At 55.2% G+C, this 16373-nt stretch overlaps 8 protein-coding genes across 8 annotated transcripts; 3 read left to right on the top strand and 5 right to left on the bottom strand.

Moving 5' to 3' along the window:
• Window positions 1-14: 14 nt before the first annotated feature.
• BAUCODRAFT_105339 (uncharacterized protein) lies at window positions 15-829 on the top strand (the record flags this gene model as incomplete). Its single annotated transcript, XM_007676756.1, has 2 exons — window positions 15-239; window positions 290-829. Exons 1-2 carry the CDS (start codon window positions 93-95, stop codon window positions 827-829), a joined length of 687 nt encoding a protein of 228 aa, XP_007674946.1. The 5' UTR covers window positions 15-92.
• A 224-nt stretch (window positions 830-1053) lies between these two features.
• Window positions 1054-3603, bottom strand: BAUCODRAFT_121095 (uncharacterized protein; the record flags this gene model as incomplete). Its single annotated transcript, XM_007676755.1, has 2 exons — window positions 1054-3308; window positions 3357-3603. 2 exons carry the CDS (start codon window positions 3601-3603, stop codon window positions 1054-1056), a joined length of 2502 nt encoding a protein of 833 aa, XP_007674945.1.
• Window positions 3604-3720: 117 nt separating this feature from the next.
• BAUCODRAFT_32203 (uncharacterized protein) lies at window positions 3721-6197 on the bottom strand. Its single transcript, XM_007676235.1, has 2 exons — window positions 5684-6197; window positions 3721-5631 (listed from the first exon to the last, which is right to left on the bottom strand). The coding sequence occupies exons 1-2, from the start codon at window positions 5918-5920 to the stop codon at window positions 4210-4212; spliced, it is 1659 nt and encodes a 552-aa protein (XP_007674425.1). The 5' UTR covers window positions 5921-6197; the 3' UTR covers window positions 3721-4209.
• A 320-nt stretch (window positions 6198-6517) lies between these two features.
• Window positions 6518-8374, top strand: BAUCODRAFT_66527 (uncharacterized protein; the record flags this gene model as incomplete). The annotated part of the gene is made up of 1 exon (XM_007676413.1): window positions 6518-8374. One exon carries the CDS (start codon window positions 6518-6520, stop codon window positions 8372-8374), a length of 1857 nt encoding a protein of 618 aa, XP_007674603.1.
• Window positions 8375-8621: 247 nt separating this feature from the next.
• Window positions 8622-10557, bottom strand: BAUCODRAFT_416441 (uncharacterized protein). The gene is made up of 4 exons (XM_007676754.1): window positions 10547-10557; window positions 10056-10494; window positions 9034-9913; window positions 8622-8970 (listed from the first exon to the last, which is right to left on the bottom strand). The coding sequence occupies exons 2-4, from the start codon at window positions 10407-10409 to the stop codon at window positions 8765-8767; spliced, it is 1440 nt and encodes a 479-aa protein (XP_007674944.1). The 5' UTR covers window positions 10410-10494; window positions 10547-10557; the 3' UTR covers window positions 8622-8764.
• Window positions 10558-10928: 371 nt separating this feature from the next.
• On the top strand, window positions 10929-12525 carry BAUCODRAFT_155413 (uncharacterized protein). The gene is made up of 3 exons (XM_007676753.1): window positions 10929-11239; window positions 11290-11433; window positions 11484-12525. The coding sequence occupies exons 1-3, from the start codon at window positions 11177-11179 to the stop codon at window positions 12390-12392; spliced, it is 1116 nt and encodes a 371-aa protein (XP_007674943.1). The 5' UTR covers window positions 10929-11176; the 3' UTR covers window positions 12393-12525.
• A 46-nt stretch (window positions 12526-12571) lies between these two features.
• Window positions 12572-13042, bottom strand: BAUCODRAFT_67615 (uncharacterized protein; the record flags this gene model as incomplete). The annotated part of the gene is made up of 1 exon (XM_007676502.1): window positions 12572-13042. A coding segment is annotated over one exon (471 nt), but the record flags the coding sequence as incomplete, so codon positions are not given.
• A 1783-nt stretch (window positions 13043-14825) lies between these two features.
• BAUCODRAFT_32199 (uncharacterized protein) lies at window positions 14826-16261 on the bottom strand. The gene is made up of 2 exons (XM_007676234.1): window positions 15893-16261; window positions 14826-15831 (listed from the first exon to the last, which is right to left on the bottom strand). The coding sequence occupies exons 1-2, from the start codon at window positions 16116-16118 to the stop codon at window positions 15230-15232; spliced, it is 828 nt and encodes a 275-aa protein (XP_007674424.1). The 5' UTR covers window positions 16119-16261; the 3' UTR covers window positions 14826-15229.
• Window positions 16262-16373: the final 112 nt, after the last annotated feature.

Here is a 16373-nt window from a genome sequence, read left to right as displayed (position 1 = left end):
CGACCGCTTTGGCGGCACTGTTCATCAAGCCTAACTCCACGACACAATAGCTCAGATATCGTCTATCTTATACCTTGTACTCCAGCACAGCCATGGGTAGTACAGGCACAGCTGAACACGGTGTTGTGGTAGCCACTGTAGCCTTACATGACGAGCTTGACCATCTATGGGAGCGCTACCTTCACCAAGTGGACCGGTATCAGCAGGCACAGAAAGAACTGCAGAAGCAGCTGTCTTCGGTAAGTTGATCGCCTCGAAACTAGTTACTTCAATCTCATTCGTTCCAAAGGGATTCCTCTCCCTCGCGCAGGCCAACAAGTCGGTTTCACGAAATCGATTTGGTCAGAACTCCTACGATCTACGCATGAAAGCCACCCGGGTTTGCAGTCTAATGCCGGAAGACCATGAGTCTGGGCTGGTCCAGGTAGCTGTGGTTAGTCGGACCTGCAATGGCGAACGCAAAATCCAAACGGAGACTGCCGTAGAGGAGCCCAAGCAGCAGCCTTCACCCCCAGCCACGCCTGCTCCGGAACACTCGGAAGATGCTGTTCGCAACGACATTCACGGCCGCACTACGAGTGGAGAGAGCGACCCCGACCAGTCTTTAACGTCCCACGCCGAGAACTATCCCTGGAAGCACGACCCGCTCCGCTGGTATGGCGTACTGGTACCACGAGAGCTTCGAATAGCACAAGCCTCGTTTGCCCAAGCCATTGTCACGCCCGTTGCAGACGTTTCGAATGCAGCAAAGCACATGCGGGCGCTTGAGACCGAAATTAGAAAGCTGAGGAAAGCGATCTCCAAAGCCGAAAAGAATGTTCCGCGGTAAGTATCTTGATGAAGAACGCTTCGCATCGATTCTTGCAGGCCAATGATGTACATTGCGTTGCTTGGGAATAAACATATATATATCTCTCTTGAGAAGCGACCTGCAGAGTGTTTAACCGCAGCGTCAATATCGCCACCTCAACAGAACGGCAGTGTCAATATCCCCACAGAAACAGAGTGCTTGTAGGGTAGCCATGCTCATACGATTCAATGGGCGAGTAGGTACTACGCAAGGCCATTCGTTTCCGCTCCTTCCTCGAATCTCAGGTCTACCACCCATTGCGGCCCGAATACCACAGCATCATCACTGTTGAGCGTAATGTTGACTCCGATGTCTGCTAGACTCACATCCCATCTCTCACCATTCTTCATCGCCTCCAGTAAGCCTTGCATAGGTACACCAAGCGACACAACCTTGTCCGGTCGTACAGCCAATGGTTCGCCCTCTACCAGTGTGGCCGAGCCGTCTTCGCCCGAAACGCCTGACGGACAGACAACTGACAACACGGGCGCTCGACTCCGGTTTGCCCAGTCGATCATTTCCCTCGCTTCTCGCTGGTAGTCGAGTCTGTGCTGCGTGTTCGTTTCCGACGGCACGTCATACTTCGAGCCCGCCAGTAAAGCATCGATAATAACAGCTGGCGGTCCAGTGAGGTTCTTGATGTAATTTGAAGCCTTGAGCCAAGCACTGCGCTTGATCGGTGCGCCCATCCGCTGCAAACGCTTGAGCATAGCTGTCTGCGCCCGCATCTCTTCGTGCTGCATCCCCTTTGCCTCAAAGAGCGCTTCTGCTATGATCACTCTAATCTTCCGGTTGGCGATATGACGGGCAGCTGCGACTGCTCTCGCCCCTACGGCGTGGTTGCCAGCTAGGATGACCACCACTGGCGTTTGCGCGCGGTCGAGCGTCATGCTAGAGGTGACACTGCCGCGGAACGTGTTCGCTCTTGAGCCGCGCCGACTCCCACCAGATGGGTCAAACATGCTTAGAGCGACCTGCGCAACACACCTAGCCGCACTTTCAGTAACAGCTTCGGGAGTCATGCCAAACTGGGCAACAGTCTGCGCTTCGAGGTTGCTGAGGCCCATTGGTAGTAGCACCTTGCACGGCCGGTGCGTACTTTGCACGACAAAGTGTGGCTCTTGCGTAGCCTCTGATATAGTACCTTGTGCATAGGCGTATGATACAGCCGACTGCGGCGAGTGCGTCCGATCCGGCTGCGGTGATGCTGTAAGAACAGGCGCTAACGGTCCGCTGGCGCGACTTGCGAGGAAAGTAGTAGTTCTAGCAATGCCGCTGCGATCTGAAGATATTGATGCCGTAAAATGGTGAGGCTTGCCGTCCGCTGGAACGCTGTTCTGCCGGCTTGGTGCCTTCCCCAGCACAGAACGCGTTACTGATTGACGCGACGATGTCCTGCCATTTGCGTGGTTGTGCTCCGTATCCGCGTCGCTCGAGCTGTCGCCCTCATTCCCAGTATGCGGAAGCGGTAGCTTTGGGCTCAGCACATTCTCTGTGGGATGCAGATTCTTGCCGCCGTACGTGCCTGGCCTCGCGACTTTGTTGTGGCTCACAAGACGGTCCTCGTCGGCTGTCGTGTCGTCCTGCCGTATTTGGTCGAAGACACCTTTCTTGTCAAAGAGCTTGTTACTCGCTTCGAAGTCGAAGTCGCCCATATCTTGCACGTCCGTGGCATCTTCGGTAGCCCAACCGTTCTGCATCTCCTGTTGCTCCCGCTGGCGTCTTGCTTGTTTCTTAGACTCAGCCTTGCCTGCCGGGCTGCCATTCTGCGGCGAAGGCTGTAACAACGGGTCTTGCCGCCACCCTTTGGCTGTCTGGCTGCTCCCAGACATGTCGTTCCCATTCCGAGACACCTCCACATTCATGACTGGCGGAGGATCTGAACTTGTTGGCGGACCGTTCTTCTTCTTCTGCTGCCCTCTCCGGACCTTCCTCTTCCCTCCCGCATCGCTGGGATTCGGCAGCTGATCACCATCATCCGCTCCGTTCTCCGTCCGAACAACCTTTGGAATCGGCGCTAGGTTCGCAGACCGTGGCCAAAGGTCTCCACCTCCCAGCTCGGACAGCGCACCACCCAAGCCTGCGCTCTTCACGCTCCCGGCCTCGGCGACAAAAGGCGAGCCGTTCACTGGCAAGTTCTCGGCTGCTCTAGACAGCATCGACTTGATGGGCGTAGCCGGAGCCTCGACAGGTGCCATTGATGCTTTAGGCGGGCCTGGCGACCTGCCATAGCTGAGGATTGCTGGGTCGATGAAATTTGACGGCTGGCGCTGAATCTGGGTTGGTCGCTGCTGCATTTGGTGCAGTGGTACGCTTTGCACTGGTAATTGAGGAGCGTTCGTTCGGATTGCCGATGCAGGTGGTGGTGCTGGCTTCGAGTCGATTACTTGGAGGTCGGCAATGGCTGAGCCAGGGACGGTCTGTAGAGGCCATTGTTCGCCGGTGGCGGGCACAAGCACTACGTGTGTCAGCGAAAAGCATTGCTTTGAGAAGAGAGCTGAGCTACCATCAAGGATGGTGAGTGACTGCCCGGCAACGATGTCTCGAACTCTGCCATGGAGTATGACATTCTGGGGCTCTCTTAGGGTGACTTGCACCAGCATGCCTGTGAAGTCGGCCATCTCCACGTTGTGCACATTCACGACACCAACCCTGATAAGCTTGACTGTGAACTGCCAGTTGTCGGGCTTCAGCAGTGTGTAAAGCTCAAGTGAACTTCTCGAGTTAGGCAGAGTAAGAGCGCACGCGATCATGGCGAAGCGCGACGCGAAACTTTATCGATAACAACCAGAGCAGTGGCGCCGAGGAGGACTTCGAGACAACGAGCGTTCACTAAAGGTATGACAATCAAGTGAAAGATGGATTATAAAGGGGCAACATTCCACTCTATTAATGCTGCATACGAGGTGCCAACTAGCCGGTCGTTATGGGGGCTGAGTCTCTTAGGGTTCGCCATCGTACGACCTTCCCATGCGCCGTGCTGTAGTGCTACGATGAAGCCTCACACAAACCGTCGTCTCTATGGAGGCTCTCCTCGGGCAAATCCGTGCTGCGTCGTCGTCAAAGGGGTTCAAAGGGCAATGTGTGGTCAATGCTGAGGTCGGGTAAGGGTTGCGTGACCGAGTCATGCAGATGATCGAGTGTTGTTGGTTGGTAAGGGGTGTACTGGATCGCTGCTTTGCTCGGGCCGGATGCTGCTGGGTGGGTGCGGCACAAGGGCGACAGAGGCGCTTCTGCGCCTGGAGTACCGAATCTGATGACTTACCTTTTGCGCCTATGAAGTGTGTTGATGCTAACACGGCGCTGCTTCTCCTGCTTCGACACTGTGAGGGTACTGTACCAGATCAAGTAGCCTCTTCTCACATGTCCATACTGTCGCCGCCGTTGGCGAAGTTGAAGTTCTGTTGCTGGGGTTGCGCGCCGAAGCCGAAAGAGCCATCCTGCCCTTGCTGCGGTGCTAGGTCGCCGACCTCCGCATCCTCGCCCTCGTCGGAGAAGTACTTTTCGATGATAGTGTAAGCCTTCATGTAGATCTCTTCGTTGCTGTTGTTCTGGCAGTCGTGGATTTTCTCCATGCCACCACAGTCTTCGATGAACAGTGCATAACGGTTCACCGGAGCCTCGCCACTGCCCTGCTCAGACTCCTTGTCCATGTCGCCAACCTTGAGAATGTTCTCAAGCCCATCGAGTGCGACTTGGATGATCTTATTGTCCGGGCATGATAGGAGCTCGCATAGTGGACGAATAGCGCCCTGCTGGACGAGGTAGCGAATTTGGTCCGGCTTCTGAAGACCGCCCGACGTAGCATTTGAGATCGCCCAGCAGGCCTCCTTGCGGGTCTTAAAGTCGCCATTACTGAGGAGATGGATGAGCGGTGGGATGATGTTGGCGTCGATGACGGACTGGATCTGGGTGCTGTTACCAGCTGTGATGTTTGAAATGGTCCAGCACGCTTCCTTTCGAATACCGTCCTTGGTGGAGCTGAGGAGAGACAGCAAAGCCGGAAGGGCACCGCAGTTGATAATTAGCTGAGTCTGAACGTCGTCGCCCGTGACGATGTTGCCGACTGAGCGCAGAGCCGGCGTCTGGACAGAAGTCGAAGCGTGCATAAGCAACTCAACAAGGCGGCGGGGAATGTTGGCCTCAATAACCGCCTGAATCTTGTCGTTTGAACCATCAGACAGATAAGAGATCGCCCAGCAAGCGTCGATAAGGACTTCGTCGTCCAGAGAGTACACCAGCTTCGCAAGCACGGGAAGAGCTGGCGCAATAGTGTTCCAGTCCGGCTGAGGTGTCTTGCCACGGCAGAAGTTGCTCAACGTCCATGTTGCGTTCCTCAGCATGCTAAGCTTCCTGCTGTCTCCAAGCAACCTGACGAGAGGCGCCAGAGCACCTGAAGCCAACACGAAATCTCTGCACGCCGGGCTGTCACCCGCAATGTTGCCTAGCGCCCATACTGCCTGCTCCCTGACATCCGGCTCAGGGCTGCTCAACAGCTCAACGAAGATCGGCACAGCTCCTGCCTCGATGACTACCTGGGTTTGTTGAGCTGAGCCTGATGCGATGTTGGTGAGCGCCCAGGCGGCTTCGAATTGGACGAGTGTGTGTGGCGAGTGAAGAAATTCTACGAAGCGGCCAACGACGCCGGTCTCAATAACGCGCTCAATCGGGGGGTTGCGCTCTTTCGAGAGCAGCTTCCGGAACTTGGTGGTGGCCGCGATCTGGTCGTCGATCTTGTCGGAGAAGACGCCTTGGACCATAATCGGTAACTCCTCGTTAAGCTGCTGCAAGTCAGCAAGACACCCTGGACGTGCCTAAACAGTAATCACATACTTGACTCTCAGTATTTGCGCCCTCGTCGTCACTGTCCGGCGCAGCGCCGAGCGAGGCACCTGGCGCAGCATCACCACGTGCACCGATGCCTCTCCTCTTGGCGAGATTCTCTTCTCGCTTCTGCTTCCGAATTTCAACCTGCTGTTCCTCGCGCCGCCGCCGAAGCTCATCGGGCTTGAACGTGGACTTCGCCTTGAAGTTCGTGCGGCGATGCTCGGGGATGTAACGTTCAGCCATCTTTGCCGCTCACGCTGACTGAACGCGAAAGTGTTGTGAGAGATCCAACGAGAACTTTGAGTGATCGGTACGACCGTGCAGCTTGCGTGGTATGTGTCTGACCCAGATCTCGGGGGCCAGAGCGACGATGGTGTACGAGAGAAGTCGTTTGCGAGGGGCTGACGTGGGTGTTAGAAGGGTCTGCTAAGAACGCAGTTCCGAGATGGTCCGTGCGCGACCAGCACGACGATCATACTGGACTCACTGGAGGACTCACAGATGTCAAACGTGCACTGTCGTGTAAATCAACGTCTGCTGCAGCTACGATCGATCTGCCTAATTCCACCTTTACCGGCAAGCGCACGCAAGTCCGATGTCACGTGGGCTAAGACTTTCTGCCCCACCTGACTGCCCCAAAACGGGCGTCGCGTCTCCAGACGCGTTCGACTTTCTGCAGAACTCACACACACAGCCAGACGGGAGGCGGTGGAGACCACATCGGTTCGTGTGATCGATGTGAGCTCCGCCGAGTACTCTGGACGTGCCATACGCCCATGTACCCGTATATTGGATGAAGCAGAGCTTGTCAACTACAACAGGCAATATATACGTGCCATCATGGTGCCACCGCCAGGCTTCATTGACTTGTCTACGGCGTACAAAAGCCCTGCCAGCTCCCTGATCAACATTATTGGCGTTGTGGTTGACGTTATGCAGCCGAGACAAGCCTCCACAGGCCAATATATGTTCACCTTCAAACTGCTTGATCCGAAGTTGCAGAACTCAATTCATGGCTCGGAGGGGCTCACTGTACGCTTCTTCAACGCAGATGTAAGCAAGCTGCCTCAGGTTCGCGAATATGGCGATGTTGTGCTGCTGCGGAATATGAAAACAATGTCTTTTAACGGCCAACCTTTGGCGGTGTCCAACTTCCAGACTAACGTGCAAGTCTTTCCATCTGCGGCTGTACCGGCGCCCACGTACAGTATCACGTATCACGGCACGAACAGGCTGCATTCTTTGGGCGTCCCGGCAGATGTTGAGAAGCTGACGCTGGAAGAACAAGCGTATGTAATCCAGCTAAAGGCAGACATTAACGTTACGACCCACCTTCTTCGGACAGGTGTCGCGGGCTTGGGAAAGAAACGCAGCAACGAGGCTCCTCCGCTTCCAGCACCGATCGGGAAGAAAGCGCGCATCTCAGACATTGGTCCGAAATTTCGTCTTGTAGAGGAGTTGCGCCATAAGGTGTTCAGTGACGTGGTTGTCCAAGTCGTGAAGAAGTTCTCAAACAGCTTCGGGTCATGCGAACTGTACGTGACGGACTACACGGAGAACAAAGACATGTGGTACTACAAGCCGCCGGAAGATCTCACGACAAGCGAGCGGGACGGCGATGATTTTGGCTATAACCGACCCGCAAAGAAGAACTGGCCTGGTCCGTACGGCTGGCTTGTACTAAAAGTCAATCTCAAGGATCCGCATGCACAATTTGTCAACGCCAAGATCAGCGAGGGTGATTTTGTCATCCTTCGAAACGTGAAGATGAAAATCATGATGGAGGGCGCGAAGCTTGAAGGCGATATGTGGCCGGACGATCAGAGCCCGGAGAGGGTCAAGGTTGTGAAGCTGATGAACCAAGACCTCCCGGAGATCAAGGAGCTCCTACTCCGCAAGGAGAAGTATTGGACGAAACGGCGCGCACAGCATCCCGAACTCTACCCGTATCAAGAGGAAGCACAAGCCAAGGAGAGCAAGAAGGACAAGAAACGTCGTAAGAAGGCCGAGAAATTGGCGCAGGAAGAAGCAGCCGCCGCGCAGGCAGCAGAGCGGAACAAGCACGTCCGCTGCAGTAACGAAGAGGTGCAGCTAATCAGTATCCGTAACATCCTCGACGCGGAAAACACCCGCCACAACAACACCACACCAGATGGTCATAGCTACGTCCTGCCCTTCATTAACGCCCAATACAGAACCAAAGCGCACATCGTAGACTTTGAGCCCAAAGCGCTCGAAGACTTCGCCACGCCTGCCGTGCCCGAAAACGAAGAAAATGACGAGCCGTCACCCATAGATCACATGGACTACGAGGCGACGCAGAAGTACGAATGGTATTTCTCACTCTTACTCGAAGACGTGGCAGATACTGCACCTGCGAAGGCAGCCGCGGACGACAGATCGCGCGTGTGGGTTCATGTGCGACATCAGGACGCGCAGTATCTCTTTGGCAACGCTGTGGATGACCCGATGGATTTGAAGACAAGTCCGCAGTTGCTCGCGAAGCTGAAGGAGAAGCTATGTATCCTTTGGGGCAATCTAGAGGAGAGGGCGGAGGGTGAAGTGTTGAGTAATCGGCCGTTCGAGTGTTGTTTGCAGGAGTACGGCATTCAGCTGGACGCGGATGATCCTGAACGGGCGAATGTACCGTTTGGGTATAGAAAGCTGTTTCGCTTGTTTGGCACAACCATATTGTGATGAAGGGGAGGGTCACATGATATGAAGATGACAACGACCGGTCGTCTTACATGCCAATGTGCATTCCAATCTGTTGAGTAGAGCTAAGCTGTCCGTCGCGGACCCGATGCCGCCACCTTCTCCATCGTTAGACAATCTTGTCATGTAGCCTCCGGGTTCTTGGATGCCAACTTCCGCCACCAGAGTTGCATCTGAAGCTGTTTTGCACACACCAAACGTACCTCAGCGCTGGCGTTTTCTCGGCGGCGAGCTAGGCCTTTCGGCACACCTCTTGAGACGCCGAGCATCGTCACAGCCGAACAGCGAGTCTCTGCGCTCGTTCGAACCTTTGTCGGACGACCCATCCTAGTAAGCCATCTCCGACTCGGTCGCGCCGTTGGGGTACTGCTCCTAGCCTTGATAACCGCCATAGCCGCGAGCGAACGGAGCAGCGACCTGAGGCTGCGGGAAGCCGCCCGGGGTGTGACTGCCAGCATAGCCGCCCGCACTCGGTGGCATGGCGGTCGGCCAGCTGCCTGGTGGCGGCTGCATAGTCTGAGGCGTCATTTGCGAGCTTGCCCAGCCGCCTGGGTTTGGATGCGGAGCGAATCCGCTGGCTGGCGTCACAGCTGTCGAAGGTCAGTCTTGAACCACAAGATGGGAAGATGTGCTTAACATACGTGGCGGGGACATGGGATTTGGCTGACCGTACTGCGGGAAGTACGTCTGCGGAGTTGGCGGGAAGGCGGACTGCGGCGGAGCTGGTGAGTAACCGTCGAACTGTCCAGTAGGCGGGCGGTCCTTGCCCCAGCTGCACTTGAGCGGACGGCCATTGACGTTGTAGCCACTCAGCTGGCAGATGGCATTGGCAGCATTTTCGTGCGTGTCCATCTTGACGAACGCGAAGCCGCGATCCGAGTGGAAGCGTGTTTCGGTGACGTAGCCAAAGTTCTGGAAGAGCGGTACGAGGTCATTCTGGGTGGTGTAAGGTGTAAGGTTACCAACATAGCAGGTAGTCTGCCACTGCGGAGTCTGCTGCACAATCATCTCGAAGGACTGTGCGCCCTGAGTGGGGAATGTGTGATGACCGTACGGTGTAGTCGGGGTCATGCCCATCTGTACCATGGCCTGGGCCTGCGAATAAGACGGCTGACCTTTCTGGTTTGCCCAATTGCACCTGATGGCACGCGAGCCTAGCCACTCGCCGTCCATTGAGCTGAGGGCCTTCTCCGCGTCGCCGCGGTCACGGAAAGAGACGAAACCGTAGCCGCGCGACCGACCAGTCTTCATATCCCACATCACGCGAGCTTCGGAGACGGTGCCGAAAGCGGAGAAAGCCTGGAGGAGGACTTCGTCATTGACTTCATTCGATAGATCACCAACGAAGATGTGAAAGTGGTTGGATGTGTCTTCCTTGGAAATGGTGTTGGACTGGTAGGCCCAGTTAACGCGGATCTCTTGTTGATGCACGCGTCGACCATTGAGGGTCTGCATGGCCCGCTCGGCGCATTGCGGGTCGTCGTACTCAACGAAGCCGTAATTGTAGCCTTTAGACTGGAACTGATTGCTGGTTAGCTTGCATCCGATGGAGTGCGTGAGCGGATAAGCCGAACATGTCAGGCAAACATGGCCACCGACCCGCGCTTCAAGCCGATAGTGCGCGACAGTATGCCACACACAGCCAGCGCACGGAAGTACTTACATTTTTGTCCGGGATGATCTTGACGCTCTGCACGTGACCAGTCGTCTCGAAGATCTGCTTCAAGACATCTTCCGTAACGCGTGGATCGAGCCCACCAACATATAGCGCTCTTTTGTTCGGTTCCGGAGCGGCACGTCGGGCGAAGCTGCTTGCGCTGCCCGGTGAAAGAATGCCCGCCGATGGCGCAGAAGCGCTGAGTGCGCCGGCGACATTGTTGTTGTTCTGTGGGATGTTGAGATTGAGCGGCGGCTGCGCTGGTGGTGGCATATGACCAGCTGACGAGCCGTTCTCATACAATGACTGGCCCATAGAGCCGCCCATGTTCTGCGGCATCGACATAGCCGTGTCGGCCATGTTTGAAGTAGTCTAACAGATGTATAGGAGAGTGACGCGAAAAGTGTAGCCGAGAGTGAGGTGACGTGGAAAGCTCAGCGGGAAGCTGCTGCAAGATTAGGCGGCTGTGAGAGCGCCTGTGATGATAGCAGACGCACAAAGAGACAAGCTTGTGGATGCTTAGCCTGTGCGCGCGCAAGTAGAGCGGTGATGTTATCAGCAGTAGAAGCAGCCGCTACTGCTGTACACGATGAATCCGCGAGCTCTTAGTGTCGTGGTGTGTGTGTGTATATGAGCTCTGACCGCGAGTTGAAGCACCCCGAATGCGCCCGGCGAGAAGACAGGCAAGGAAATGGAGGATACAAAGGAGATGCAGAGAAACAAGGAAGGAGCCGTGAGGTTGCGGCTCGCTGAAATAGTTGTCGGCAGTGAAGATGTTGATGGAGGAAGGTGGAAGGTGTGGAAATTGGTGGTGAGGCTAGCAATCGCTCCGTCCACCCTCCCGCAAGCAAGCAACCAAGCACCTCAAGCACCTCCGCGCCCACTACTACCCACGCGCTGGCGCCTCGATGTGTCGGCTGAAAGGCGCGGTCCGCTAACCGTAGTGCGTCGCGTGATTGGATGAGCCCACTTCGTCTTGCACTTGACAGGTCACCTACAGCGATATCTCTACGATTCGATAGATAGCCGTCACTTCTATACACTGAGTCGCAACCAGCAGGCTTGCGAGCTTTGCCCCCGGCGCCTCGGCTGTACTCCCTCCGTTTCATCCTGTACTCGCAGGCGGGATGACCACCGTTGACGAGCAGACAAAGCTGCTTGACCAGTTACAAAACGAAGTGAACCGTGTTGTAGGGATCTACCAGCGACGTCCTTTGTAACATATGCTGATGCACAGTAGCTCGAGCAAACGGGACGACTATTTGCCGCTGCCAATACTGAGGGACGGTCGGCGGCCGCGGCACATGCTGTGCGTCTAAAGCGTGAACTGCCCGGTTATATTAACCGTTACCATGATGCCCTAGATCAACTGGACGAGCAGCTGGTATGTCAGATCGGTTGAAACTTGATAAGTGATGTCTGACTGATTAGCAGCAACTGGCACGTACTGTTATGCGTCGAGACTTGGCTCGTTGCCGAGACAGCAGCGGAGAGCATTTCTTAAAGCCGTCAGTCAATACTGCCGCAGAACCTCGAGGTTCTGATAGAGGCAGAGCCGACACGGAAGCAACGAACGGGACATCACATGTTGATGCAACAGAAATTCCAGATGCTCACATGAGCGATGCCGCGCTCGATCAAGCCGAAACGGTGGAGCAGCCGGAGGCCGAACCTGCCAATCCAAGCGAGGGGTCAATTGAGCAAGACACCGAAGCTGCCAGGTCTCTCGAAGAGTCGATGAAGCGGGCCGCTACCATCAGTACTAACGTGCAGCAAGCGCCGCCGGCGTCTTACGATGGCATTGCAGATAGTCATTCGATGAGCGAAGTTCCAACGGAAGGAGACAAGCCAGCCGACAACGTATTTGAGCTTGACACTACCGCGCCAGATGTCCAAGCAAGCAGCGATGCGACTGATGAGATTGCTCCAGACACGGCAAACATAAGCGACACTCGCGACCTCGACTCACTCTTCAATGATTCGGCATCAGCAGGACCTGCCACGGGTGACTTCGACATGGGCACTAACGACGCCGCTGAGTTCGACTTTAGCACATTCAATGCTAGTCTGGACGGCAATACCGCTGACAACGATGATAGCATATCGTCGCTTCTGCCAGGCTTGCAGGATTATGCCAATACGCAGCCTAACACGAGTGACGCTGATCTCGATGCGCTGTTTACCTCTGCGCCGTCTGCATCAGGTCTTGACGGCCCGCAGCATGATACCACGTTTGACGATATCATGGACTTTAGCAATTTCAATGCCGATGATCTACCGGCCAGCGGAGAGGGCCAGGCGAGGACGCAGGATGATTTAAACTTCGATCTAGACTTCACATAGATTGCGAAAGTACACACAGCACTGTCACGGAGTCTCCCTTTGACCAAGTAGCCAGAATCTAGGTAACGCAGGCACGAGGTACAACCCCAACAAACCCCAATAACCTCAATCCCCACCCCTCATATTCCAGACCATACGCGCGGAGTGATATCGTACGAGCATCTTGTCCCCGGTGGGCGTCAGGCGATAGTAGACGTAAACCCCTTCCCTCTCCGCTCATCCACCGTAACAGCCAGCGCACACGCCAGCGCCATGTCAACTCCCTTCGCAACATGCACCTTGTAAGTATGCCGCCCCGTCATCCACTGCCTAGCATTCATGATATCGCGCTCCAATTCTATTACAACCGGACCCTTCTCGTTGCTGCCGAGGTGCACTTTAGCGCCCGGTTCGTTCAAAAAGTGGCCCATGATGAAGAGTTCCGTCGGCGCCGAGTCCGCGACGGCATTGTTGAATAGGGCGCTGCAGCGACGCGAGCCGAGTCCGAGTTTGCCGCGAATGGTGCAGACTTGTTTCTGCGCGACTTGAAGGTAGTGTTCTTTGGGGTGGCGGAACGGTTTGCGGCGGAGTTGGCAAATGTCTTTGCCGGAGACGTCGCGGAGGCGCTTGCGGTTGGAAGTGGTCAGTACTTTGCCGTCGATGCGGAATACCTATGTTGAAGTCAGCGAAGGTCTGTTGGTTGGTTGATGGAGAAGCAGGTTGAAGGTGGAGCTTACCTTGTTTCCTTTAGCGTCCGTGACCTCCTAGTCGTCACGAGATATGCTGTATACCACCTCATGCAAGGTGAGGACTGTGTCTTGCTTGGCAATGTAATCTGTAAACAATCCGATTGGCGTAGCGAGCTCGGTCGTTACCGGTGAAGAGGTGTTTAGGTGGTCACCTTCACTCTTCGACTTACGGACGTCCTTGGTTGTGGTAGTGGTGGTTGTCGAAGATGAAGTTGGCATGTTGTGGACCGTGGCGGCTTTCGTGGCGGTGGTGACGGTGTCAATACTGGCGGCGTGCTCTTCAGGGATGGTGGGTGGTGGGGGGACAAGCGTGGCGACCTTCTCTTTCTTCGTAACGGTGGTCGTCGTGGTGGCCGATGCGGAGCCGGCAGCCTTGTCTGTGGTCAAAGTCTTCTTCTCTTCCGTGGTCGTGTCTTTGTGATCCAATGTGACGACTGTGGTTGACTTCTTCTCCTCCACGACCGCAGGCTTGGCCGGCTCGGTGACTGTCGTCGTGATTCTGCTTAGTCTTTTTAGCGAAACGCCGCAATTGCAATGTAAGCGATGTGAGTATTCACTCCTTCTCCTCGATCACAGCCGGCTTAGCATCCTGCTTCACGATCGTCGTCGACTTCTCCTCGACAACGGCGGGCTTGACATCCTGCAGCACCGTCTCCTTCTCCTTGACAACCACAGGTGGTGCATCATGCACGACAACGGTCGTCACTTTCTTCTCCTCGACTGCTGCTGGTGGAGCTACGACAACATGAGGGGAAGGAGGAGTAGGCGCATCTGGCACATGCTCAGGCAGCGTCTTAATCTCGGTCACTTCGATGGCAGCGGGCTTCGCTTCGACTATCGTCACGGGCTGACCAGCTGGTGTCGTGAACGTGCGAGCGACCGGCTTCACGTCGTCGGCTGGCTTAGGTGATGTCTCTGGAACAGGAGGCATAGCTGAAGCCGGTGCCAGTTCGACTGGCGCAGGAGGAGCGGGGATAGGACTGGGTGCTGGCGGTGTTGGTGGTGGAGTTGAAGCGGCGTCAGGCATAATGTGCGCGTGCGCAGGAAGTGCCCTTGACTAGCTAATATCTGATGACAGGGTAACAGATGAAAGCGAATGTAATGCGCGCAAGCAATGCTGATGAAGCAGATGGGCTGGCACAGCGCATGAATGTACCGAGCAAAAGAGCGCTAGGAATGGGAAGAAGAGCTTCGAAAGTGCACTTACCAGATGCAGTTGTGGAAGTAACTTGGTGCTGCTTGCCGCCTTCGCCTTCCTCTTCTGCGCACCACCACTAGAGTAATCGGCCTCGGTCTTGCAATGCTTGTGCTGGTGCTTGTGCTTGTGAGCTTTGTCGTCATCATCAACCTCATCCTCGCTCGGCGTCTCGTCCTCCGCAGAGGGAGGAGCGGTGGGCGAGTTGGTAGGAGGCGAGATGGTGGCTATGACTGCCGAGCATATAGTCTGTTGCTGTGGAAGAAGGTGCTCGGTTGGTCGGTACGATGTGCCCAGATCAATGGAAGAAAAGGTAAGGTAGGCGCACACCGTGAAGCCAATCCGGAACCTGCTGTAATGTGGTAAACTGGGTTCCGAGAGCCGCGTGCTTGGCGCCGATGTAATGCCAGGTATTAAAAGTCCAATACAAGCGAGTGAGATGAGGGGTGTTGAGAATGGTGGATTAATGAAATATCGAATGAATAAGAACGAGAATGCAACTCCAGCGTATCGGGAACAGTAGAGACGTGCTTGAAGGGAGTACATAAAAACCGATGCAGGCTGTCTCCAGAGGCCATAGTCATGCTTGCATAGTGCTCTGCATGTGAGTAGGCTTGCGTCAGCCGGAGATGCGCATGTGCCTCCACGGTGCAGGTGGCCCTAAGTTGCCATGTCCCTGCTGGTCAGCAACTGCATCCCGCTCAAGCAAGACCGTGACCACTATTGCGAAGGTACCGCGCGCAGTGGCAATGATCTGCTTGTTAACCGGTTATTCGCTGTAGCACTTGAGCTTTAGACATTTGCGAGTGCATGGGGGTATCTGTATCCATAAAAGCATTAGTGCATATGCATTATTTCGGCATGATATCAATGCATGCTCCTTGCTTATGCGATCTGTCTGCAACATTGCACATTCAAGTCACAACCTGCATGTTGCCAAACTGGCCATCCTTCTCACCACCTCCCTGCTCGGCGCCGAAACCCATCAAGCTCTTGACTCGGCTATCATCCAGAGCCTTCTTCTTGACATCGCTGGCCATATCGTCAATGCCATCTACGATGTCGCGTCCAGTGACATTGCCATCGTCATTGCCGTTGCGGGCACCGTTCCCGTAACCGTGCATCCTCCGCTCCTCGATATTCTCCACCACATCAGCAACCCTCTTCTCCACGCCCGTAAGCCTGCCGTCTGCGCGACGCTGCTCAAACTGTGTCACGGGACTGAATATCAAAGCTAGCGCGACGCAGAAAAAGGTCGCCCAGAAGTGCCATAGGTGGACGAAGAAGGTTCCAACCCCCCACGGCGCAAAGAACTTGACGAATTCTTCGACCTGATAGAGGTCGTTCTGTTCCTCTATGTAGTACTTCGTCGGGACGCTTGGCTTACTCACGCTGGGTTTGTGCGTCAGCTGCAGTCTGGTGGTGAGGTTGACTGGTGATCGATGGAAGGGGATGAACCAGATAGCGAAGACTTGTGAAATGGAGACGAAGAGGACCATGTTCGCTTCGTCGTACGCTGCACATAATTGTTAGCGTTGGCCGTGAAACACTTCATGCATGGGGTTTGGTGTGTTTACCAACGCCGTTCACGTGCGATTCGACGATGGGACTCATGATCTTGTACCAGCGGAAGATGGCATGTATGAGTAGGCGGCTGCCCTCGAAACTCCCCGTACGACAGAAGGGGTGGATGAAGGCGGCATTGGGAACGAAATATCGATTGATGGCCTCTTCCTGTTGCTTCGGCGTGCCTTCGGTGAGCCGGTGGACAATGCCACTAATCTCGTGCACTGGATCGTCCATGGCAGCCGAATGCACCCAACTCCTTCGTCGTAGATTGCTACTGAGCCGCACAATTGCGTTCTTACTGTGTATTGTACAAAGTACCTCCTCTATGGGCCAGAGTGGTGAACGCTACCAGTGGCATCTCCGACTCGATCCTCAAGTGATTGGCCGGAAGCAGCTTGCTGGGGCAGCTTTCACATGCCAACGCTTGGATCACGATGACGTCGAAACGTCAGGAACAGGCAAAGTCAATGGCAGCAACCTAGCGACTCC

This window comes from Baudoinia panamericana (genome assembly GCF_000338955.1).
Source record: "Baudoinia panamericana UAMH 10762 unplaced genomic scaffold BAUCOscaffold_4, whole genome shotgun sequence".
Lineage (NCBI taxonomy): Eukaryota > Fungi > Ascomycota > Dothideomycetes > Mycosphaerellales > Teratosphaeriaceae > Baudoinia > Baudoinia panamericana.
This window is presented reverse-complemented; position numbering and strand designations above follow the sequence as displayed.